Source organism: Schistocerca americana, chromosome 1 (assembly GCF_021461395.2).
Source record: "Schistocerca americana isolate TAMUIC-IGC-003095 chromosome 1, iqSchAmer2.1, whole genome shotgun sequence".
NCBI classification, from domain to species: domain Eukaryota; kingdom Metazoa; phylum Arthropoda; class Insecta; order Orthoptera; family Acrididae; genus Schistocerca; species Schistocerca americana.
This window is the reverse complement of record NC_060119.1, coordinates 180,413,873-180,441,496: the sequence shown is the minus strand read 5'-3', so window position 1 is coordinate 180,441,496 and position 27,624 is coordinate 180,413,873. Positions and strand designations below refer to the sequence as shown.

The window sequence follows — 27,624 nt, the reverse complement described above, 5'->3', positions numbered from 1 at the left end:
TATTCTTTTCTTACAGCCGAACTCTCCTTGAACAACTACCTCTGATAAGAGTGTATAGATCCTCGGGAATGGAACAATATCTGACGCGGCATTGCTGTGTAAACGGAGGTTTGTTAACCCTTTAATTATGGCTCCATTTCATCGATCTTGCAATGGATATCCAAACTGAAGTACACGGATAACACAGATTATTAACGGGACAAAGGAATACGTAACCTATTAAGAGGTCCCTTCTAGTGATAAATGCTTACCCACGTGGTCCACTAATAGAAAAGGATTAATCCCTACTAATTTCTCCAGACGTTTACGACTGGGAACAGCATCTTTCGGCGCAAGAAAGGTTGGAGAAGATATGAAACAGTGAGGAAATGGACAAAGGAAAGTCATTCACGCATTAGTCCTTATATATAACAACAGGAAATCAACAGTCTTCGCTAGGATCAGTGACTACTAGACTACTATAAACCAAGTAGAGAAAGCGTATCTTTATTTCATGGGCTGCGTTGAATCACTTTACGTAAACGAAATGAGCTGGACCAGGTACTCACTGCCGAGATAAAAACATGTGAACAGTCTCCACGTAGATTCCAGTCACGGTAACAAAATTCAATGTAGATACATGTGACTTTATTTTGAGCTTCTGGGAGGGGATAGGAACATTGGATAATACAATCTCAGAACAAACGAGAGCCTATAGGACTCGTGGTTGCATGTTTAGCGCTGAAGATGCAAGCAGCTGATATTTACTGGAAAATCAGAAGGTTCAGGTCCCGCCCAACACCGCGTGGGAAGTCAATGAAAGAAGGCCCAAGTCTCCATCATGCAACAACTCGGTTGAAATTATACGGAGGCAAAAAGAAAATCAAACTAGCGACCGATTTAGTTAGGGAAAAGAGAAAAGCACGACCACGCTATACCACCAGTTCACGTGGTGGCAGTTCAGATCAGAACAAAGCGCCGTCATGGGAATTGTAATGCACAAGCAGAAAATTAAAAGAGAAGGAACCGCAATAAAACCGCGCTAATATAAGAAAGCTGAAAGAAAAATCTTAGGCATTATGGAAAATCAGATATGAAACATTCGAATAACTGAAACCAACACCAATGAAGAGTGGTCGTTAGAATAAGTCCGCATAGGTTCACCACTGCTGCCAGAATGGCGTCATCCGCTCGCAGAAGAGCGCTCTGGATTTGAAATGTTAGTGATGCGACACAGAGGAACCTTACGGCCCCTAACCAACACAACGGAAAACAGGTACGCCCTATCGATTTCAATGAACCCTTCTGCTCTGTTCCAACACCACTGCAAGCAGACAGAATTGTCACGCCGTGTTACTTTTTCGAGCTTCTTGTGTAAGTTCTATATTCGACTCAGTCACAATTGAGTCCTTGCCGGCCGAAGTGGCCGTGCGGTTAAAGGCGCTGCAGTCTGGAACCGCAGGACCGCTACGGTCGCAGGTTCGAATCCTGCCTCGGGCATGGATGTTTGTGATGTCCTTAGGTTAGTTAGGTTTAACTAGTTCTAAGTTATAGAGGACTAATGACCTCAGCAGTTGAGTCCCATAGTGCTCAGAGCCATTTGAGCCATTTTTGAATTGAGTCCTTGCAACCACACACAGAAGGGGCTAGTGCAAACGGGGAAAAATAGCATCACCAAAAAAAATTAATGTTGAGTAATGGAAATTCGGAAATACATTACAAAGTGATAGGTTAATTTAAGAGTGAGATAAGCCGTTGCAAATGTGAAATGCTGATACATTCACAAGCAGTGTGACTGCCAGAATGTTGAATGCAAACATAAAAGCGTGCACACATTATGTTGTGCAGGTGCCGGACGTATGTTTGTGGGATGGAGTTCCATGCCTGTTGTAATTGGTCTGTCAATGCAGGGTCGGTTAATGCTGTTTGTGAAAGGCGCTGGAGTTGTCTTCCGATGAAGTCCCATATGTATTCTATTGGAAACAGTTCTCGTGAACCAACAGGCTAAGGCAACATGTCGACACTCTGTAGAGCATGTTGGGCTACAACAGCTGTATGTGGACGAACGTTATCCTGCTGGAAAATGCCGTTTTAAGTGCAGTTTATAGATGGCAGCACAAAAGGTCGAAGCACCAGACTTACGTGCATATTTGCAGTCAGGGTGGTGGAATAACCACGAGAGTGCTCCTGCTGTTGGACTAAATCGCTCCTCAAACCATAACTCCAAGTGTAGCTCTAGTATGTCTAACACGCAGACAGGTTAACTGCAGGCCATCAACTGCCCTCTTTCTAACCAACAAATGGTCATCATTGGCACCGAGCCAGAACCAACTTTCATCAGAAAACACAATAGATCTTCACCCTGTCCTTCAATGAGCTCTTACTTGATACCACCGAAGTCGCAACTGCCGGTGTTTCGGAGTCTGTAGAATGCTTGCTACAAGCGGGTCTGGCACGGAGCTACCCTTGAAATAACCGATTTGTAACAGTTCGTAGGGTCACTGTGGTGCCAGTTGCTACTCACATGGCTGCTGTAAATGCAGTACGATGCGCCAAAGCCAAATACCGAACACGGTGGCCTTCCCTCTCGGTAGTGCCACGTGGTCGTCCAGTCACAAAGGTTAGTAAGGTTAACGGCCATTAGAGCGTGTGTTTAAAGCAAACCTGATTTGCATCCTGTTAATGGCGCTACTAGCTAGCGAAGATGTATGTGTTACTCATTCCTCTTACAAGACCAATAGTGGCTAGAACTCGTAAATCGCTATTTAAAGGGCGAGATTAGTTGCGATTTCCACGTGCAACGACTTTCCTGGGCTGAAAACCGTAAATTTTCAATCTTTTGTTACACCTCAAGCGATAATAGCTCAGATTATTCAATGGAAATGACAGGGAAAATCAAGTGAACTTTGAGGCTTAATTCCGTGCACACCAGGAAGTACGAGGTGTGGCTAGAAAAAAACCGGACTAGTACTGGTGAAACAATAAAACGAATGCAATAAGGCTGAAAGTCGCGTGGCCTGTCACGTGACTCACGCTCCGCCTACTGCTCGAGTTTCATCTGCCTCCTGCACTCAGTCTGCCCGTGGCGTCTGTTTTAAGTAGTTGACGTTTTGTCTGTGCGTCGGAAAATGTTGAGTGTACAGAAAGAACAGCGTGTTAACATCAAATTTTGTTTCAAACTAGGAAAATCTGCAAGTGAAACGTTTGTAATGTTACAACAAGTGTACGGCGATGATTGTTTATCGCGAACACAAGTGTTTGAGTGGTTTAAACGATTTAAAGATGGCCGCGAAGATACCAGTGATGACACTCGCACTGGCAGACCATTGTCAGCAAAAACTGATGCAAACATTGAAAAAATCGGTAAACTTGTTCGACAAGATCGCCGTTTCACAATCAGAGCAGTGTCTGAGTTAACGGGAGTTGACAACGAAAGTGTTAGGCAGATTCTTCATGAAAGTTTCAACATGAACAAAGTGTGTTCAAAAATGGTTCCGAAGTGTCTCACAATTGAACAGAAGGAACGCCGAAGAATGATTTGTTCTGACATCCTGGAAAACATTGAAAGTGATCCCACCTTCTTACAAAATGTTATTACTTGCGATGAATCGTGGCTTTTTACTTACGATCCCGAAACTAAACGCCAATCGATGCATTGGAAAACTCCTGGTTCTCCACGACAAAAAAAAGCACGAATGTCAAATTGAAATTCAAGGCAATGATGATTGTTTTTTTTTGACATCAAAGGGATTGTGCACATTGATTGGGTACCAGAGGGACAAACAGTGAATCAGCATTACTACATAAGCGTCCTGGCTACCATAAGTGAGCGAGTACGGAGAAAACGGAACGATTTGTGGAGAAAAAAGTCATGGATCCTTCACTAAGACAATGCCCCAGCTCACAGTGCGTTGTCAGTGAAGACGTTTCTGGCAAAACACAACATTCCCATCTTAGATCATCCACCCTACTCACCTGATTTGGCCCCCTGTGACTTTTTTCTTTTCCCTAAAGCCAAGTCAGCTTTGAAAGGAACTAGATTTGAGACTGTTGAAGCAGTAAAAGAAAAAGCGACGGAAGTAAGGTATGGACTTACCGAAAATGATCTGCAGCATTGCTATGAACAGTGGAAAATTCGTATGGAGCGGTGTAGAGACCGAGGAGCAGAGTACATTGAAGGAGATAACATCAAATTGTAAATAATTGTAAATAAATGTTTTTTCCAGCATCAGTCCGGCTTTTTCTAGCCGCACCTCGTAAATCGTCAATCACGGAGTTGCCAAACATACGTTGCCTTGTTGCCGAATCTCACTTACAGTACCAGCAGGAAGAAGACGAACCAATGTGATCCTACAGCGGGCTGGGAAGTGACCATAGCTGGCGTCTCAAAGACGTGGCTGCTACGGCCTGGAATACGTAATGCGTCTGATTCGCATTTCTGTAACTAGGTTTAGGGAGTGGAGCGTAGTTACTCGGAACTGACTGCCAACTAAGCATCATAAATCAGTAACTCTCATAGTTGTTTTTATATTTCTTTCGTAACTGTACTCAAACCAAAGAAACTCATTCACAGAGGTATTTGTGCCTCGCCAATAGTCGAAAACTCCAAACAAACAAAAAAAAAGAATGTGTGTGTGTGTGTGTGTGTGTGTGTGTGAGAGAGAGAGAGAGAGAGAGAGAGAGAGAGAGAGAGAGATGAAAATAAAAAGGAATGGGAGAGAGGGTAAAAAATTGTGAAGAAATTGAATACTAATATGTAAAGAAATCTTTCATTAAAATGACACATTCTACATCATTACGGACTGTCGTATTCACGATCTATGGAACAAGTATTAATCTAATCTAATCATGTCATACCATATTGCTGACTAGCCGTGAAGAGTCATGATTTACCGAAATTTTCGTCAATATCAGAAAAAAAACCTAAACTCGAAAATAAAAGACGGCAGTTTTTGTAATAAACCGGGACTCCTATCAAGACCCTTTCATCCCTGTTAACTACCCACGAAAGATATCTGATATACCTCCATTCAGAAGCAACAAAGTGTATATGCATTTAAAGATGAAGCGCACGATGTGAAGTTCTGTGACGGAGATACGAACCAAACACGTAATCGGATTCTTAAGGAAGTAAAATCAAATGTTACGCATCGATTTTTCTTACCAGCTGCTAGGTGTTTGAATCTAAAATATGGATACAAATTTTTGTGCCTGACCGACAATCGAACCACACTCCTATCGTTTTTTTTTTATCGTCCATGAATATAGCCTAAGTATCAATTGCTTACTCACCAACAGTAAGATATGTGCATGTTTGACCAGAAATAATACATGAACAGACATTAAAAATGCACGTTAATTTTCACTAGTAGGCCGGTGTGCACATGATAGTGCTTGAAATGAAATTATGAATATTTTTGTACTGGATCAGGATTAGGACCGACATACATACCTTTGTAGGAGACCTAGAGAAGATTGCAGCCTTGGAAAAAGGAACAAATTGATTGAACTATAATGTTCCGAGAGATTCAGATCCTCTAAAGAGGAGATACGAATTCGAATCACAGTCCAGCACCAAATTTTTCATCGTCTCTAGTTCAATCAAGTACAAATGAAATAAGAGCCCTGTTCCTTTAAATGGCTATCGGTTCATCAAATAAAATAAAATTTTCTAATGTAAGTAAGTTTACTGGCGACAGTATTTCTGTTTACCATGACCTCCACCTATGTCATATCCCAATGTAAACCGGCTCTGCCCAGTTGGGAATGAAGGAACATGATGTTTAATGCGGATTCTGAATTATAACATCTTCCTCTTGAGGTTACCACAGGTAACGTAAATCTGTTTGTGCCTCAGAGTGACACCAATTTAAGTAACCTAATGTAGCGAAGACTGTTTGGCAGTGCTCTTCCTCATCGGAAAATACGCAATTCACTCATTGGGCACCGTAAGTACACTGTAACAGTAATTTCTGTGTGTATGCAATGCATACTGATTGTAGGATTTAGTGGTGCGCTCTCATCCACTTGTGTATACAATATACCTGACCTAAACGGGCGCCGGCCGCGGTGGCCGTGCGGTTCTAGGCGCTCCAGTCCGGAGCCGCTCTGCTGCTACGGTCGCTGGTTCGAATCCTGCCTCGGGCTTGGATGTGTGTGACATCCTTAGGTTAGTTAGGTTTAAGTAGTTCTAAGTTCTAGGGGACTGATGACCACAGCAGTTGAGTGCCATAGTGCTCAGAGCCATTTGAACCATTTGAACCTAAACGGGCGCTTTATCATTACAGTCCCTCGGCGGGCAACATCATACTGACAACAGGAATGTGTTTATACTGACAATCTCACTGTTCGTTTTACCTGATTTTGTAATCATTTGAATAAAACAACATGACCTTCCATTGGGAGACATTTCGTCCCCCTTTTCCTTCTGTGAAATTTTTCAGTAAGCTTTTTGCCTTCCAACCAGCGAAAGGCGGCAGAGTACTGCCGGTAAACGATTCACAAACCACGATTTAGTGCCGTTAAGACAATTTCTTTAAACATTGGCGTATCTGAAGGAATTTACTTTCTTCTTAAATCGTCTTATGCAGCAACGTTCACAGATATCTCAAATAGGAAAAGCTCTTTATCCAGGTACTAAGTTTGTAAAACGAACTTCCCACAGTTTGTGTCAGGTTGATCTTTTCTCTGATGGCACTGCGTAAGTATTTTGTCTAAGAGGTATCACAAGTAGTGTTCCTGTAGCTGTGGGAATAATTGGTTGAAAACGAGTTTAACATCAGTGGGTACATCACTGCTAAATATTCAAATGATTATCGACCTAAGTATGAGTTCATTTAGAGACTGATGTGTATTTATTTATAATATTGAAGCTAGACTGTGTATCCTTGTCTTCCTTGAGTGGGCATTGGAAGGCACATACGTATACACACATATACAATAAAATGAATTCTATGTTCGGCAATATGCTCGTTCTGGCAACATTGTAGACTGCTACACTTCCCGGAAGAACTCTTGACTGCAGTCTGAGTACATGACTCTTGTCTAGAACTATAGTCTTGAGGTAAAACGCAAGACTAGCTAATACGATATCTGTTAACCAAAAGCACACGTTGACAAATTTTTTATCGGCCCTTTCCTCTCGGTGCTGAAGCTATGAGTATAATTCAAGCGAATCTACAATATATTTCACTTTCTGTCACATTTGTAATAACAGTTTGGTTCAACAATATTTTAGCGAGAGATTTCCTAGTCGTCCATCTGCATCTGAACACCGCATGCGTCTGAGTTCTTTGGGACCCGTTTGCTGCCTACGGGCAGGGGCTGAGGCCCTGCACTGCCTCGCCTTCTGCCGACAACATCTACTCCACTCCTCACTCTCGACGGTGTAAAAGCTTTAATGTTGTTGAATGGTGACCCATAAAATCTGTCTACGATTTGTGCTTCACACTCGATAGCAATGGAGGCACAAAACCGTTTTTATTTGATGAGTATTTTATTACAGTAGTATGCAATACATCAATGTGGCACGGAATTAATTTCACTGTTTCTGATCCAGTGTGCTATAATTAAAGTGTCACATCCTGTTCTTTTTCCTTCCACAGGATATTCTTCAAATAATTTATTTTCGTCATGGATTCATACGTGTTAGTCAAGGTACAGAGAGTAAATGCAATGTAATGTGTCTGGCTTCTTTCTTTCATTCCCTATTGTAAATGGATGCGAATCATTGTGTCAATACCTTTCAGAACCTGCTCTATAGTTACTAAGGCAAATTGCTTGTTTTGAGGTCCATACATTTAATAATGGAGAAGTGAACACTGTTCAAAAGTGATATTTAAAATATTCAATTGGATTTAAGGCGACAAAATTGCCCATATTTGAAGCTACCCAAGGAAAAAGTAAGTTGCTATAGCAGCTGCTAGCAAATGTCTGCAGAGAGTTCCTAATTGCTACTGTGGAAATTTAGCATAGAGGCCCTGTAGTAAACAAGAGGTTCCTTTCCTTCATACTTATCACCCTGGCATGTGAGTCTTAAGTGAAGAACAATATTGAATTTCGTATTGTTGATGGTCGATTTGAATTTCTTCAGAGAGGCTCATATTCTGAAGCAGCTTGGCACTCAGAAAGCCGAGATCTATGACCATTAACACAACTTACTGTGTCGAGCTATCAAGAGGATTTGATGTGTAAAAGTTTTCTCCTGATTTCATTACAGAATTTTTTCTGGAAATTCGCAGCCTCATAAAATAAATAAAAAAAAAGCTCGCACACGCCAGCCCCTACCACAGTTAGAACTGACGACTCCTTGAACCGTTGCGACACGAGACACGGGCTGTTCCACGGAGCTACAGACACACTGCTGCCAGCACACCACTCTCATCATGGTGTTGGTCGCTCAGCCTCATAATGCATCGTGAAAGATAATAAAAGTTGTCACTAATGTGAAGAATAGAATTTCTGTAGCCAAAAAATTGAATTTTCTGTTTCAGTGTCTTAGATTACATGAGGATTATAGAGCACAAGTCATTCAAATGGAAAGGGAATACCAAGTAGATTTAGCGAGTCAATTCAGTACGATATGCGGGAGTGATTGCACTGTCACATTGTTGCCAAATTGTTGTGACGATGTTGCAAATTCTCAGCTGTGCTAGGAACAGCTCTGTAGCGTTATGGGAGGAAACTCCCGTGCTCGTGTCACAGGAGGATACGGAGGGGAGGCGCGGGATTTGGTTAATATGTCCCGCGCTCGGGTTCCCGGGTTCGAATCCCGGCGGGGTCAGGGATTTTCTCTGCCTCGTGATGACTGGGTGTTGTGTGCTGTCCTTAGGTTAGTTAGGTTTAAGTAGTTCTAAGTTCTAGGGGACTGATGACCATAGATGTTAAGTCCCATAGTGCTCAGAGCCATTTGAACCATTTTTGGTTAATATGCAGCGTTTTCTCCTATCAGTTGTGTCAAACATTCAGGTGTGTAATCTTCCATCACGATTGCAATTTCTCACAAAATATATACGAATAAAACACTTACCTTGTTACTTTGTGACAAAAAATTATTTCAGTACAATAAAAAGTCTTTGGAAATCAACTTTGCCCACCTGTCACAAAAAGTAAGATAACAAACACTTTGCACCTCGAAATCGATTGCATCTATGTGCAGTCTTCGATCATTCAAGTAGAATTTCATGAATTGCACGAGAATATAGAAAAATGTTGGTGCTAATGGAAGCTGTAAGAAACACTATTAACTAATTATTCTGTACCACGTAATAATCAATTCATTTGAAAATTCAGAAGAGAAGAAACTAAAAATTATGCCCATTAAGACAGAAACTAAAGTGCAGATGCGGGCACTGTGCAGCTCTGCGCTTTTTCATCTTCATATCTATAGAAATAATGTATACTAACCAGCGTATTCATTGTTTTCGCAATGTTTCCCTCTTGTTTAGTCTTCTAGTGATGAATTGGATCCACACCCATGAGTCTGACTGTTTCTTTGTATCCTTCCATCTACTATCTTTGTGTGTTATTGTTCGGTGTTCAAAAAGCAAAATATTATGCCTGCTCCCACGAGGTATTAAAACGAGGTCGCAAGAAGGCTAACGAAATATAATCAAAATCCAGTGAGACGCCAATTTGTCTGTCGTCATGGTGTTAAGTCGACAGAAATAGTTGGGTGTTATTGCCTGCATCACCGGCATCCCGTTGTCGTCTTCACTTACTGAGATTTTCATATTACCCTGAACACAAGACGCCGAGATAAAGGTGTATATTCTCTGTGACGAAACATCCCACATTCCATTCATCCTGATCCATTCGTTACGTGTATCGGCAGCAATGAGTGATAGGAAAGCTGTTGTGAGGTGACGAATAACAATAAAAATGGTAGTAATAACAAATTAGTAATCAAGGATGTTTACTGCATTAGAGACGATTAACAAAATAATCAAGAAAGGCTTTTAATTGGCCCACTGCATAGGTGTTCTTACCACTTTGTTACTGAATTCTGTTCTGGTTGTTTGCAGAGAGAAAAGAAAGAATCTTCTAGCCATACATATCGCTAGTAGAACGAGATATTACCTATCAACTATCCTTGCTTTACATCATGAGACGAACATGGCGTCACCGAGCTGATATTTGAAATATATTTCTGTTTTCTCTCTCTGTCTCTCTCTCTATTTTTCTTTTTCTTTTTTGAGAAAAGCATCGAGAAGCGCGAATAATAAGCAAGTAGGCATATAACCTATTTAAAGTTATTTTCATTGGGATATATAATGCAAAAATACAACTTTTAAGTGTATTGTTGCGTAATTCCAGTTATTGAGAGTCTATTCATGAGCCTGCTCGCATTCAGTCGGGTGAAACCTATCACAGAAGCAAGCAAAACACAAATATTTCTTGCACCATGCGCAGAACACAAACTAATTCTCGCTGCACTGACGTGTTGTCCGTTATATTGCACGGAAAACATATCTGATTCATGTTGCTAAATACAGCTCTATCAGATATCAATTTGGATGCTTACCAAGTGTATAAAAGTATATCTTGAAATACGCAAAAAGTCACATAGAGGTATTCGACTGAAACATAGCCATGACCAAAATTGTAACTAGCGTAGACAGCATCGTCGTCTATCACCTTGACAACTCGAACGGTGACGGTGATGGCCGTTTACTTACGTTTTCTGGTATCAAAGCTACAGCATGAAAGCACAAAAATATTAATATAACCCGAACATCATTAACTTTGGAACCCATAGACAGTAAAGCAGTCATCATTCAGAAGAGTGGTTTGAACACCACAGTGCTTTAATAGGCACGGTCTTGTTGGAGGGGTATGCCACTCCTCTCCTCTGACCTTTGAGTTGACTTAACCAGACAGTTAATAGGGGAACGTACTGTTTAACGTGGCTTTCGGACCACAGCGCAACTCGGCATTTTTTACATCAATACACACTGCCTGAGGGGAAATAAATGTAAAATGGCACATAAAAATGGTGGGCATGACGGGTGATTGAACTTGAGGCCTTCATGTCAGTAGTCTTCCACTTTATCACTTTGCCACCATGCAGCTACTACTGTGATTTATACTTGGCATTAAAATTAAGGATCTCTCGTTTGTACCTGCGTTGGCTCTTGGATGTTTAAAGAAATTGTCTTAACGGCACTAAATCGTGGTTTGTGAATCGTTTACCGGCCGTACTCTGCCGCATTTCGCTGGTTGGAAGGCAAAAAGCTTACTGACAAAGGGGGACGAAATGTCTCCCACTGGAAGGTCATGTTGTTTTATTTAAATAATTACAAAATCAGGTAAAACGAACAGTGAGGTTGTCAGTATAAACACATTACTGTTGTCAGTATAATGTTGCACCGCCCAGAGCCTGTAATGATAAAGCGCCCGTTTAGGTCAGGCATATTGTATACACAAGTGGATGAGAGCGCACTACTAAATCCTACAATCCGTATGCATTGCATACATACAGAAATTACCGTTACAGTGTACTTATGGTGCCCAATGAGTGAATTGCGTATTTTCCGGTGAGAAAAGGCACTGCCAAACAGTCTTCGCTACATTCGGTTGCTTAAACTGGTGTCACCCTGAGCTAGAATTTATGGTCAGCGACTAAGTGTATGGACAATGAGTCGGATGCGGGTTTTGCAACTGCGGAATACTTTGCTACATTATAGAAGCGAATATTAAATTTGAACTAATATTGCGAAAATTTTAACTTAGGCAGCTTAGAATGAAAGTCTTTCTGTTTATTGCAAAGGAAAACAATTGCTTTTCTAAAACATTCTCTGTCACGCAACTTGAAACAGGTCACGTCGACCAAATCATATGGAATAACTGTCAGCGACGTATATCGGAAGGCAGTAAGATCCCTTCGCTTTTGGCTTGGCAGTATTCGACAGCCATTTCTAGGCGCAAGTAAATGAAGAAAGGCAGCGCGTTTTTGTTATCAAGTAACTTCATCAATTACTTTAGTTTCAATGTAATCTACGAGTAATTGCTGATGTTTGATATTAACATGAAAAGAATTCCGTAGACAGGGAAAGAACCTGCTCTTAGGCAACTACTTCTGTAATGACCAAAACGCCTTAAATGATCTTCAAGCACATGTGTTCCAGCAGCGGTATAAAGAAAATGATAGTAATAATGACACTAATAATCGAATTATCTTGTAACTTCACACTTCACAGTGGATTTTCTCGACTAAGAAATTTCGTTAGTTAGAGAAAATTTCAAAATGGCTTCATCGAGGCTATGATGCCTAGAAGAGTCTTTACATAATGCTGACATGAGAATAGCATAATCTCTGCGTCAGAAGCTTGCTTCTACTTAACCATTTAATAGACTTGCATTTTTGTCACCGTGACTAATTTTGTAAGCTAAGCACATCATCCGTTACAGCACACGCCTGGGGGTGGGAAATGTGGCCACAATAGTCTGGTGGAACGAACTATCACAAGTGCAATGCGTGGGTTCAGGTATTTACTTTTAAGAGGCACAAACAGATTTACTTTACCCGTGGTAATATCAAGAGGGAGATGTTATAATTCAGAATCCGCATTAAACATCATGTTCCTTCATTCCCAACTGGGCAGAGCCGGTTTACATTGGGATATGACATAGGTGGAGGTCATGGTAAACAGAAATACTGTCGCCAGTAAACTTACTTACATTAGAAAATTTTATTTTATTTGATGAACCGATAGCCATTTAAAGGAACAGGGCTCTTATTTCATTTGTACTTGATTGAACTAGAGACGATGAAAAATTTGGTGCTGGACTGTGATTCGAATTCGTATCTCCTCTTTAGAGGATCTGAATCTCTCGGAACACTATAGTTCAATCATTTCGTTCCTTTTTCCAAGACTTCAAACTTCTCTAGGTCTCCTCCAAAGGTAAGTATGTGGGTCCGAATCCTCATCCAGTACAAAAATATTCATAATTTCATTTCAAGCCCTATCACGTGCACACCGGCATGGTAGTGAAAACTAACGTGCATTTTTAATGTCTGTTCATGTTGCCAACAATTTCTGGTCAAACATGCACACATCTTACTGTTGGTGAGTAAGCAATTGATACTTAGGCTATATTCGAGGACGATAAAAAAACGATAGGACTGTGGTTCGATTGTCGGTCAGGCACAAAAATTTGTATCCATATTTTAGATTCAAACACCTAGCAGCTGGTAAGAAAAATCGATGCGTAACATTTGATTTTACTTCCTTATCAATCCGATTACGTGTTGGGTTCGTATCTCCGTCACAGAACTTCACATCATGCGCTTCATCTTTAAATGCATACACACTTTGTTGCTTCTGAATGGAGGTATATCAGACATCTTTCGCCCGCATCTCGTGGTCGTGCGGTAGCGTTCTCGCTTCCCACGCCCGGGTTCCCGGGTTCGATTCCCGGCGGGGTCAGGGATTTTCTCTGCCTCGTGATGGGTGGGTGTTGTGTGCTGTCCTTAGGTTAGTTAGGTTTAAGTAGTTCTAAGTTCTAGATGACCATAGATGTTAAGTCCCATAGTGCTCAGAGCCATTTTCAGACATCTTTCGTGGGTAGTTAACAGGGATGAAAGGGTCTTGATAGGAGTCCCGGTTTATTACAAAAACTGTCGTATTTTATTTTCGAGTTTAGGTTTTTTTACTGATATTGACGAAAATTTCGGTAATTCATGACTCTTCACGGCTAGTCAGCAATATGGTATGATATGATTAGATTAGATTAATACTTGTTCCATAGATCGTGAATACGACAGTCCGTAATGATGTAGAATGTGTCATTTTAATGAAAGATTTCTTTAAATATTAGTATTCAATTTCTTCACAATTTTTTACCCTCTCTCCCATTCCTTTTTATTTTCATCTCTCTCTCTCTCTCTCTCTCTCTCTCTCTCTCTCTCTCTCTCTCTCTCTCACACACACACACACACACACACACACACACACACACACACACATTCTTTTTTTTTATTTGTTTGGTGTTTTCGACTATTGGCGAGGCACAAATACCTCCGTGTATGAGTTTCTTAGGTTTGAGTACAGTTACGAAAGAAATATAAAAACAACTATGAGAGTTACTGATTTATGATGCTTAGTTGGCAGTCAGTTCTGAGTAACTACGCTCCACGCCCTAAACCTAGTTACAGAAATGCGAATCAGACGCATTACGTATTCCAGGCCGTAGCAGCCACGTCTTTGAGACGCCAGCTATGGTCACTTCCCAGCCCGCTGTAGGATCACATCGGTTCGTCTTCTTCCTGCTGGTACTGTAAGTGAGATTCGGCAACAAGGCAACGTATGTTTGACAAATCCGTGATCGACGATTTACTTCCTGGTGTGCACGGAATTAAGCCTCAAAGTTCACTTGATTTTCCCTGTCATTTCCATTGAATAATCCGAGTTATTATCGCTTGAGGTGTAATAAAAGATTGAAAATTTACGGTTTTCAGCCCAGGAAAGTCGTTGCACGTGGATATCGCAACTAATCTCGTCCTTTAAACAGCGATTTACGAGTTCTGGCCACTACTGGTCTTGTAAGAGGAATGAGTAACACCTACATCTTCGCTAGCTGTGTGTGGACGTGCTGACCTCTCAAAAAGCGTCTGTTATGGTTCGCGGTACCAGTCTCGCTGACTGTAACGTTTTAATCCCTTCTGTGAAAGAGCTACAAGCAGTCAGATCAAACATCGAGAAGGAAATCGCAAGATAATACATAACTTTAGTTATGGAATGCCACATTTACATACCTGTTGAGTGTGACACAGATACCAATTAAACACAAACCCAATAGAAATGTAAGTGAGTAGTATTTTACTAATTCGTGCCGATAGAGGCACGCTTGTGTACAGATACTCAGTTTTATTAAAACAGACCTTCGTCGTAAGATTATCGTGGGTAGTTTTATTTCATTTCTTATAATACAGTGCACAATTTTCGTAAGGTTTCTTTTAGTATTGTTAAAACGATGCTAAACCTGAGAGAGAAATTAATCATCAACAATGTATGCAAATTCTCTGATGTTATCTATAACAGTCTGACAAAGCACATGCAGTTTGTTACATGCATGTAGAAAACTTGTTCTGACAATGACTTGTTCTGACAATGCACATGCAGTTTGTTACATGCATGTAGAAAACTTGTTCTGAGTTAAAGCTGTCAAACAATGTTTGAAGAAGAATAAAATGCCACTACCAGACGACTGCTAATGTAGTAAATACTTTTCTGACTATTTTGGCATGATGCGCTCTCTCCATACATAATACAAAAGCTTCGCGATGCATCTGCTGCCTGGCCGTCTATTAAACCTGAAAAGAACAAAATGTCGCAGAAGTTAGCTGTTTTTCCATATGCGGCTATTTTGGGTTGAGAAGTGAAGGGAATTATGTTCAACGTTCCATTAAATTGATAACTTCAGCAGACCGCAGAATTGCGTTTTAAAAAATGTAGCAGCGAATGTAATAGAACTCGTGACGTCTTATCTACGGTGCACGATGTTTACCAACACGCTGCTAACTGTCATGTAGGTACAGCTGCTCCAGTAGTGAACAACAGTTTCTCCAGAACTTCGGCATTCCACAGTGCTGTGAGATAATACATATGGCCGGATCTAGACTTCTGTGAGACAGACAGTTACAGCTTTTCTTTTGCACTGCACTACGTTTCAACAAACAGATAGCGCAATAGAGTAGCTAAAATGGAAAGGAACACTTCCTATTTAAATTTCTGCATCCTACACTGTTGGCAGTTCTGTGTAGGTGGCAGTTACGTGATTTTATTTCGATGATTACAAAATAGAGTCGTATGTATGCACTGGGTAGCCGAGGCAGCTAGTTCATGGCGGTTCGGTCAACCAAGTAAATGAGTGTACTGAACATGCTGCAAACCACTACAGGGAGCCTGTGTGTCAGAATTCTCATCGAGTGTGTCGCAATGGTGTTAAGGTAGAAAAATGAGCCTGAGGCAAATGTATTTGGTGGTCTGTTGGATTGATGATAGCTTCCAATGATGGTGCTCTGGGTTCGATTCCAACATCTGCCGATGATTTTTAATAGAAAGAGACAGTTCTATTCTCATCTGGCTACGCCAAGTGAAGAAGGTATAATGGCATTGTGGTCTGAAATTCACATTAAACATGATATTCCTTCTCTACCAAGTAGACGTTAGGTTGAACCACAATAGTCAGGAGTGGCGAAATGTGGGAACTCTATCACCAGTAACCTTTCTTATACTAGTTATTTATTTCTAGTGACGAAACAAAGTCTATGTAAGGTCACAGAACACTTATTCCATGTTTTATTTGAGCTTCTGTATGACGATAAAATTGGTTCTGAACTTGTAATGCAACTCAGACCGCCCTTAACGCGGAATTTGATCCCTTCATGACAATAAAGCGCGACTACTATTTGTTGTTTGTTCAAAACTGCAGATTCCTCAACATCTCCACATATTGCGCGTGAATGGGTTCGAATCCTGGCCCAGCACTAAAGTTTTCGTTGTGTATTTTCAAGCTCTAGCATGAGAACACCTATCTGCTGGTGGATAATAATTTTGATTTTTAACGCATTTTCATTCGTTGTCAGCACTAACGATATCTGACGTTTTTTACTCCCAGTGAGACACAGAACTATTTGAGAGATCACTGTAAGTTCAAGGACGTTATTCCGAGCTGCTGGCGGAGAAAAATTCGGTAGCTGACATCTCTTTGTGTGTAGTCTACAACGATATGTGTGGGGTTCGATTCCCTGTAAGCACTGAACTCTTCGTCATATTACTTCTAGTTCATGCTCACATGTCGCTGCTGGTGTAACAAACTCATACTTAACGTTCGTTTTCTCTAGAATATAACAGCGTTAGGTGCCGGGTTGGAGTCCTGGGAAGGAAAAAATTAATGTTTCGTCTCGTCATTTCAGTTGAAACATCTAGCTACTGCCGAGAAAATCCGATATGTCACAGTTGATTGTGCTTCGATAACAATCCGATTACGTTCTGGGTTCTAATCCGTGTGCAACACAAAGCTTTACCTCACGGCACTTCAAGTAAGTTACTTGTGAAGAAGCAATATTTAACATCTCTCGTAGTTCGTTAACAGGGACAATAGATGCTGGGTAGGAATTCGTGTCCGTTAAAAATGTTTACGTTATGTAATTTAAAGTTGGTGTTTGCTAACTGATACTATCTAAAATCGAGGTATATCACTCTCTGTATGCCTAGTCAGGAATGACTGTTAGTTTCCCTCAGTCACGAAATCTTAGTCTGGATGACCTGGGTTTGAATCCATATGCTGAACGAGGCGGTTCGTCGTATCATTTGAAGTTCATACATATTCTCAACTAGCTGCTAGTGAATAACGTAAATTTTTAATGTCATTTTGTGTTAAATAACAAGTACAGTATGTTACTTTGAAGAGGAAATCATGAATACGACGAACTTATAACGTGCATTACCTATCTGACGTAATAATGAGCGTGGTAACATTTCAGGTATGTCATTTATTGCAATAAATGTGAGCTTACAAGCCTTAAGGACAGTCTTATCTGTGATAAGGTGTTCGCTAATATTTGTAGAATCGTGGTATTACTTTACATCTTGAGTTATTGTGATACAGAGCAGTGTTTTCTAGTGGTGACTTGTTGGAATCATTTTCAGTAGTCAAACGACTGTACCAAGGAGCGATTAGAGGACCTCCTAGACAGCTGCGTTATGTGGGTTGCATGCTAGTCAGGCGAAATGCAATTCAGGTCGTTCGGATACTTTTGAACATGACTGTACATATTGTAAATGACCCGTCTCTCCCTATAGCTTATCCCTACATTTTCAGAGTTTCGAACATCTTGCACCATTTTAAACTGTCGAACGCTTATTCCAGCTCGACAAATCCTATGAATGTGTCTTGATTTTTCTTTAGTCTTACTTCCATTATTGACCGCAACCTCAGAATTGCCTCTCTCGTGCCTTTACCTTTCCTAAAGTCAAACTGATCGTCATCTAGCGCATTCTCAATTTTCTTTGCCACCGTTCTCTATATTTTTCATGTAAGCAGCTTTGACGCATGAGCTGATAAGCTGATTGGGCGATAATTATCGCACTTGTCAGCTCTTGCTGTCTCCGGCATTGTGTGGATGATGCTTTTCCGAAAGTCAGATGGTGCGTCGCCAGACTCATACATTCTACACACCAATGCGAATAGTCGCTTTGTTGTTATTTCCCCCCAAAGATTTCAGAAATTCTGATGGAATGTTATCTATACCTTCTGCCTTATTTGATCTTAAATCTTCTGCCTTATTTGATCTGAAGTCCTCGAAAACTCTTTTAAATTCTGATTCTAGTACTGGATCCCCTATCTCTTCTAAATCGACTCCTGTTTCTTCCTCTGTCACATCACACGAATCTTCCCCCTCATCCAGGCTTTCAATGTATTCTTTCCATCTATCCTCTCTCCTCTGCATTTAAGAGTGGAATTAGCGTTGCACTCTTAATGTTATCACACTTACTTTTAATGTCACCGAAGGTTGTTTTGACTTTCCTGTATGCTAAGTCTGTCCTTCCGACAATCATTTATTTTTCGATGTCTTCACATTTTTCCTGCAGCCCTTTCGTCTTAGCTTCCCTGCACTTCCTATTTATTTCATTCCTCAGCGACTTGTACTTCTGTATTCCTGAGTTTCCCGTAACATTTTTGTGCTTCCTCCTTTCATCGATCGCTTGAAGTACTTCTTCTGTTACCCATGGTTTCTTCACAGTTACCCTGTTTGTACCTATGTTTTCTTTCCCAACTTCTGTGATGGCCCTTTTTAAAGATGTCCATTCCTCTTCAACTGTACTGCCTACTGAGCTATTCCTTGTTCCCGTATCTATAGCCTTAGAGAACTTCAACCGAATCTTGTCATTCCTTAGTACTTCCGTATCCCACTTCTTTGCATATTGATTCTTCGTGATTAATGTATTAAACTTCAGCCCACTCTTCATCACTACTATATTGTATCTGAGTCTATATCTGCTCCTGAGTACGTCTTACAATCCAGTATCTGATTTCGGAATCTCTGTCTGACCCTGATGTAATCTAACCGTATCACCCTGCCTTTTCCAAGTATGCCTCCTCCTCTTGTGATTTTTGAACAGAATATTCACTATTACTAGTTGAAACTTGTTACAGAACCCAATTAGTCTTTCTCTCTCTCCTTCCTTGTCCTAAGTCCATATTCTCCTGTAACCTGTTCTTCTACTCCTTCCCCTTCAACTGCATTCCAGTTCCCCATGGCTATTAGATTCACATCCCTCTTTTTGTACTGTATTAACCTTTCAATATCCTCATACACTTTCTCTATCTCTTCATCTTAAGCTTGGGTCGTCGGCATGTATACCTGAACTATCGTTGTCGGTGTTGGTTTGCTGTCTATTCTGATGAGAACAATCCTGTCACTAAACTGTTCATAGTAACATACTCTCTGTCCCACCTTCCTATTCATAACCAATCCTACTCCCGTTATACCATTTTCTGCTGCTGTTGATATTACCCGATACTCATCTGACCAGAAATCCTTGTCTTCTTACCACTTCACTTCACTGACCCCTACCACATCTAGATTGAGCCTTTGTGTTTCCCTTTTCAGATTTTATAGTTTCCCCACCACGTTCAAGCTTCTGACATTCTATGCCCTGTCTAGTAGAACGTTATCCTTTCGTTGATTATTCAATCTTTTTCTCATGGTAACCTCCTCCTTGGCAGTCCCCTCCCGGAGATCCGAATGGGGGACTATTCCGGAATCTTTTGCCAATGGAGAGATCATCATGATACTTTTTCACTTACAGGTCACATGTCCTGTGGATACACGTTACGTGTCTGTAATGCAGGGGGCTCCATTGCCTTCTGCATTCTCAAGCCGTTGATCATTGCTGATTCTTCCGCCTTTAGGGGCAGTTTCCCACCCTAGAACAAGAGAGTGCCCTGAACCTCTGTTCCCTCCTCCTCCCTCTTTGATGAGGCCGTTGGCTGAATGAGGGTGACTTCTTATGCCGGAAGTCTTCAACCACCAATGCAGAAGATATAACGTCTTTATTTCTCGGCAGATACAATCACCTCATCGTGGAAGGAGATTTCAGCTGCGTTCTACTGTACATAACCTCATGTCTACATACCCACATTGCACCACGTGTCCCGAAGTTCAGTTTCTTGTCCACCGCCTTCATCACGTCAACACTTGGAGAGTGGTACACGACGATCACCCGGGGCATATACACATCACGATCCACTCTGCCAGCCAGCTAGATAGAGTGTTTATCGCCGACGCTCTAACGCCAAATCTTCTTCACACGGAACGTTGGTTATCTACCTGTTCAGATCATGACATCTACGTCTGTACCATCAACTCACGTAGACAATCTATGAGGCGCAACCTGGGACCCTGGGATCTCAATGCTGCGCTGTGACGAGACAGCAAATGTCGACAACAGGTCACGGATACATAGAACGCTTGTATTAAATGCACCATGCGATACAGGACCAAAGTGCAGTGGTGGGTGCTATGCACCAAACTGGCCATCCGCCGCACCTTGGCACAACATGGTAAAGCCAAAGCCAGGTGGACACAATTAATTTTTACTATTGTGCTGTATGTGATTTCATGGATCATCCCCTATCCACAGACAATCTAAAAGACGTTCAACACATCAAAGTAAAACTGTTAACCGTGACCAGGTGCCATTTGGAGGCAGTCGTTATACGAGGAAGCAGTCAAGACAGGTTTAAAGGTGAAGAACCTTCTATGCATCACATCGTTCAAAATTTTCGACGACGTTGACAGGCCTTAATGTCAACTTTAGACCTACTTGCCGAAGTCGCACTCTCCCATCGCTGTCGCCTTCGCTACGCACTACAGACATCTCATTCAGCAGCGTGGAGGCTATTGCCAAGGTTCCTCAGAAGATCCACTGAATGCTAGACGCCGCAGCAGCTGCTCTCCTCGCCACAGAAGTAACCGCCGACGATTTCCTTGCAGCTGCGGCTAAGGGATCACTGATTTGGTCTCTTGGCCCAGAGGACTTACTGCTTGAGTTTTACAGAACCTTCCAAATACTGACGTTATTGCATGGAGAGATATGCTTTATGAACTTTCATCTGGTGCGATGCTTCCGCCACCAACGTTCATGGCAGGCTTACTGGGGAGGAACACGGCTTGATAGTTATTGAGCGATCACGTTATTAAATTCTGATTTTAAGATTTTCACGTGCCCTCTAGCTATGTGATTCAAACATGTGTTACGGCAAGTTGTGACCTATGAAAAAACCTCCTTTGGCGGCGATAATGATATCCAGACTGCCCTCGGTGAATATCGAGACGTGATCGCCAAGGCAACACACTCTCGATTGCCAGGTGTTTTAATCTTAATCTACTTCAACCAAGCATTCAACCGTCTCAGTCATACATTCCTCATTGAAGTAATGGACGGCTGGCGATTCTTCAGACGTTCATGCAGGCGATCAAGCACCTACTTTGAGAGGTGATGTCCAGACCTCTCTTCAGCAGAAGACTAACAGAAGCTATACGGATCGAACTCTCAGTAAGGCAGGATTGCCAAATGTTGGCTGTGCTCTACGCCAACGCGATGGAACCACTCATATGCGGATTAAGGTGAGGCTTGACGGGTTTTCTACACCGGGAGCACGTTTTCCGCTGTCGCGCGGATGCGTACGACTTGGCCCTCGCCGTACATTCAGCAGTAGAAATACAAGCCACGATGCAATAGATTACCCATTACAGAAGGGAGGCAGGAAGTGCTAAGAACGTCGCAGAATGATGGACCATGAATATCAGTTGGGCCTTTCCACATATAGCATAGCTCCTTTCAACTAGGGGACACTCTCCGCCATCTCGGGGTGGTATACATGTGCGCCATTCACCGTATCTCGGCAATCACTTTTCGGTTGCTACTGCAACGCATCTGGACGAACATAAAGAGTCACCTACAACGACCGCTGAAGAGGGTCACTTTTTCCAATACATATCTGGCAGTCCAGACATCTCACATAGCGCAGATTCTGCGTGTCACTACGCCAATGGCGGCCTCCGCGTATTTTATATGATCTGAACACACCTTCAAAGTCCAGCATGATGCGCTCATCTTACCGAAGAGAGACGATGGTCTCGTTCTCGTTAGCGTTAGAGCAAGGACTTCGGCACTATACAGCAATACTATGCTCTGGTTGTGAAAAACCAGGATGTTAGTTTCACTGGAATGTTGACCGCATAGTTCGCAGCTATTTCGAGACTCCCGCTGACATCACTGGCATATATCCCACCTCCAATCGCACACATCTGTCGAGTCTTTATGGAATACAGCTACATGCACGCCGAGCTCCCCAAGACCAGAAAGACGACCAACCGCAAAACCTACCGTCTTCTTTTATCGTCCTCATCTCGAAACCCCGTCGAAGCACATCACACCCATGTTTCGCGACCTGTAGTTTGGAAAATGGTCCATCAACCGTACCACACCACTGAAACAACAGCGACGTGATACCTTCTCGTCAACGGCAAGTATATTGCAATACAGAAACTGTACCGTAACTCGATGGTGGTGCTGCCCCTGTGCCTGAAGTGCAATGTCAGATTTACGCCGTTTCGAGTTTGGGACAACAGTGGTCGTCTAGATCCTTGTCCAGAATATCGTGGCTTTCTGTCGCCGAGTGCCATCACATCACATCTCTCCTACCACGCCGAGATATCCTGACGCGACCTATTTTCCATCACCTAATTGACATGCCATCTCATGGATTAGAGCAGGGCTTAACAACTGGCCGGTTTTGAGCACGAGTACTCGCGTCTGCTCAGGCACGTGCTCGCGAGCAGGTGCAAGGTCGCGCAGTAGGGAGGGAGGGGAGGGAGGGGAAATGCGCGCGCACGTTTGAATGTGGTCTCCCGTTCTTAGCAGCTTTAACTAGCCATCTGAATGCTTTGAACATTTTACTACAAGGTAAAGATCTGATAATTACTCATTTCATTGATCGAATACGAGCTTTTAAAATGAAATTGACACTTTGAGTGAGCCAGCTGGAAACAGCAAACCTAGCTCATTTTCCTAAATTATCATCCATGCAAGATGTTCACAAAGACTGTGAACGTCATTCACATAGTTTAGTTGATCAGCGCTTTCAAGATCTGACAGCACTAGACAGTGATTTTGATCTGTTCTCTCCATATTCAGCGAATATTTACGAGATTCGTCCTGAGCTGCAGCAAGAAATTATTGACCTGCAGTGTGACAGAGAATACAGAGACAAATTTCAGAACAAGAAAAACATTTTGAAATTCTACAGACACTTCCCTCAGGATAGATTTCCTCGTTTGCACAAACTGGCGGCTACAATAATATCAATGTTCGGTTCCACGTATGTTTGTGAACAACTGTTTTCTGCAATGAAATGTAACAAGACGCGCCTGAGAAACGCATTGTCTGATCGAAATTTAAACTTCACGCTGCGCCTAAAATGCACAAGAACAATCACTCCGAACATAGACGCAATTTTAAAGGGCAAAAAGTACAAGATAACCGAGAATCCCACACTTCAGTGACACCTTTTATTGTGTAACAGTTCACAAATTAATGCGAATGTAGAGGCATACACTAAGCTAATAAAATTATGTGGCATGTGTACATTCTCCTTTATTTGTTTCATTTGTCGCAGTAATAATTCGTGAGTGATATCCCTGCAGGTGGCCGCGGATTTACATTGACTGGCGGCAGCTTTTGTGTGCCCCACGTGACTCTCCTGACTCTCCCCACTCTCCGCTCTGTCTGGTAGTGGGGGTAGCGTGCTCGCGCTGCTCCGTGCTCGCGCCTTGCTGCTCACAGCTTGCTCCGTGAGCACGTATGTTGTGAAGCCCTGGATTAAAGGCATGGTTATCAACTATATCTTCAGGGGCGACAGTGTCGAAGCAGCAGCTTCAGGACACATGTTCATATACAACACCACACTCTGCGCTGACATTAACACTATCAGGTCACTTTCGCAACCTATTTACAGGATATTTTTCCCAACTCGTCCAGGAGCTGGAATCTTGACGAAACGCGCAGACCAAGGCAGGACGATCCATCCCTCAAACGACAGAACAGGCACACCGCTCTGACGGCGAGACACCACGGAGCATGGCGTCGCAAGTCTTCCTAGTTTCCTTAATTTTCCTCTTCCTTTTTTCTCTTTATCTTTTAAGTATTTTCACTCACACATCTTTATTCACGGATGGCTTTGCATCTGCAGCCTTTTTTGATTATCAGTACAGCACTCGTGGCTGCCGCATCGCCGTCGCGAAGTGGGGCTGAGGCAGTTTCAGGTAAGTTTTTACAGTCTGACGATAATTTATGGATTTGTAGTTTTAGCTTGACGATGTACACTATTGACAAATGGTAGTTACTTTTATTGTGAAGAAGGTCGCGTTATCCCGACCGAAACCTAGATAAATCAAGGTAAACTTTGCGACTGAGGCTGTTGGTTTTTAAAATTAGTATTAATATTTATACAGTTGCTGACAGGGCCGCGAAATGTTGAAAATATTTATTTGATTTTCTTTTTCGTGTGTAGTGATATTATAGCCATTTGCTGAGCACGTACCAAAAAGGTAGGTTCTCCCTTCGCACATACCCCAAAGTCATACGATACAGTGGGGGGATGTTAATTATGCAATCAGTGCTCCATATTAAAAAGAGGAAATAAAGTAGACAGTTAAGGGCAAAAAAAAAAAAAAAGGTCGGTAGAGCGCTTGCCCGTGAATGGCAAAGGCCGCGAGTTCGAGACTCGGTCGGCACACAGTTTTAATCTGCCAGGAAGTTTCATATCAGTGCACATCCACTGTAGAACGAAAATGTAATTCTGAACCACACAATCAGTTTAATATCTGATAGGCCTAGAAATTATTTGAATAAAAATTATTATTTAAATAATTATTACTTATTATTAAATTATTATTAAAATGACAATTTTTAATATACTCCGTCCGAACAGGCCTCAGAAGGCTCAGAGGTTCCGCAGAGTCATCAGGCGATATGCGTCACCGGACGAAAATATGGAGGGTCTTGTGGTCAGAACATCGCTCTCCCTGCTGTTGTCAGTTTTCGTGACCTGAGCCGCTACTTCTCAGTCAAGTACCTCTTCAGCAGGCCTCAGAAGAGCTGAGTGCACGCTCCTTGCCAACAGCGCTCAACAGACCCGGACTGTCAGCCATTCTCGTGCTAGCGAAGCCCGACGGCACTTAACTTCGGTGAACTGACGGGAATCGGTATTACCATTGCGGCAAGGTCGTTGGCAATTTTTAATATGCCAGGATTTTAAATCCGACTAAAAAGTATAAAACAATTTCTCCTAGGCTCGTACAGATTCCTAATCCCATTCAGATAGTCCTGAAAAGTTGTGTTTGTGAATTTTTAATAGTTATGAAAATAATTGGAAGATTTACAAGAAAAAACATGGTACACATGCAATAGACAATAGTAAAGAGATAAATCTTTCATGTATCAATTGTGTATTACATGCGATACATGGCAATCACAAATCTTCAGGAGAATCTGTGCGGGTTAGGAATTAGTAAGAGGCTATGGAAAATTAATTTACACTTTCCGGTCCGATTTAAAAGACGTGATATATTAAGAAACGATTTCTATTCAAATAATTATTTTCTTCTTTTAGGCTTGTATGTGTGAACTTTTGCAATGGCTTTCAAATAATTTTATGAGATTACAACAGAGAGCTGTGGCAAATTTTAGGTTTGTATCAGTTTCTCTTTACCCGAGTCAAACATTATATTTCTTCCTTCTGCGTATACGTCGCGAAAAACCCGTGAAGGTAAAAATTAGAGAGATTCGAGCTCATACGGATATTTATCAGCAATCTATTCTACTGCGAACCATTCTCGTCTGAAACAGGAAATGGCAGGGGTACACAAAATACACTCCGACACACGGTAGACAAGAAAGCAAGTTAATATTGCATTATCATCCAGCTCTGAGCTATGTTGGAAGTTTCAAGTCTCTAGCTCATGGAGAAGAATAGCGAATAGACAGACAGGCAGACAAGAAAGCGACTATTAACATGTTAAAATCCAGAAGAATGGATTAGCAGCTACTTAAACAGTGGCTGAAACGTAGCTGTCAGCTCTGTGGGATCCAGTCATTAATATTGAGTTATTTTCTGTTCAAATGTCTTTACTTGTTACGATATACTTACACTATGTGATCAAAAGTATCTGGCCACCCCCAGAAACATATGTTTTTCATGTTAGGTTCATTGTGCTGCCACCTGCTGCCAGGTACTCCATATCAGCAACCTCAGTACTCATTAGACATCGTGAGAGAACAGAATGGTTTGCTCTGCAGAACACACGGACCTTGAACGTGGTCAGGTGACTGGGTGCCACTTGCGTCATACGTCTGTACACGAGATTTCCACAATCCTAAACATCCCAAGGTCCACAGTTTCCGATGCGTACAGCCTACCTCGTCTGTTGATTGACAGAGATCACCGACACTTGAAGAGGGTCGTTATGTGTAATAGGCAGACATCTATACAGCCCATCACAAAGGAATTCCAAACTGCATCAGGATCCACTGTAAGTACTATGACAGTTAGGTGAGAGGTGAGAAAACTTCGAGTCCATGGCCGAGTGGCTGCTCATAAGCCACACGCCGGTAAATGCCAAACGACGCCTCGCTTGGTGAAAGGAGCGTAAACATTGGACGATTGAAGAATGGAAAAACGTTGTGTGGAGTGACGAATCACGGTACACAATGTGGCGATCCGATGGCAGGGTGTGGGTATGGCAAATGCCCGGTGAACGTCATCTGCCAGCGTGTGTAGTGCCAATAGTAAAAATCGGAGGTGATGGTACTATGGTGTGGTCGTGTTTTTCCTGGAGGGAGCTTGCACCCCTTGTTCTTTTGCGTGGCACTATCACAGCACATACCTACATTGATGTTTTAAGCACATTCTTGCTTCCCACTGTTGAAGAGCAATTCGTAGTTGGCGATTGCATCTTTCAACGCGATCGAGCACCTGTTCACAGTGCACGGCCTGTGGCGGATTGGTTACACCACAATAACACCCCTGTATTGGACTGGCCTGCACAGAGTCCTGACCTGAATCCTATGGAACACCTTTGGGATGTTTTGCAACGCCGACTTCGTGCCAGGCCTCACGGACTGACATCGATACCTCTCCTCAGTGCAGCACTCCGTGAAGAATGGGCTGTCATTCCCCAAGAAACCTTCCAGCCCCTGATTGAACGTATGCCTGCGAGAGTGGAAGCTGTCATCAAGGCTAAAGGTGGGCCAACACCATACTGAATTCCAGCATTACCGATGGAGGACGCCACGAATTTGTAACTCATTTCCAGCCAGGTGTCCGGATACTTTTGATCACATGGTGTATATGAGGAGCCTATAAGTAAGTGTACGTACGTCCACATGCGCGAGGGTGCACTGAAGTCGATAAAGTCGAGTCTGTGGTGTGACAGCATCAGCGACGACAGCGCCAGGTCAATGGTGCCATCGTACAGCATGCCCGCTTGCCCGTCGATCGAGCCATTCGGCGTGAGATAGCCGTACGACTCCGTCTTGTACAGAACGACCCTAAACATACACAGCACAAGGA

At 42.2% G+C, this 27,624-nt stretch overlaps 1 protein-coding gene across 1 annotated transcript in view; it reads right to left on the bottom strand.

Annotated features, from left to right (window-relative positions):
- LOC124614367 (ionotropic receptor 75a-like) overlaps positions 1 to 27,624 on the bottom strand; it is a 164,769-nt gene that overhangs the window by 73,253 nt on the left and 63,892 nt on the right. The window contains exon 5 of the mRNA XM_047142941.1: positions 27,432 to 27,602. Within this exon, the coding sequence (XP_046998897.1) occupies positions 27,432 to 27,602 (171 nt within the window). The remainder of the gene's footprint in view (positions 1 to 27,431; positions 27,603 to 27,624) is intronic.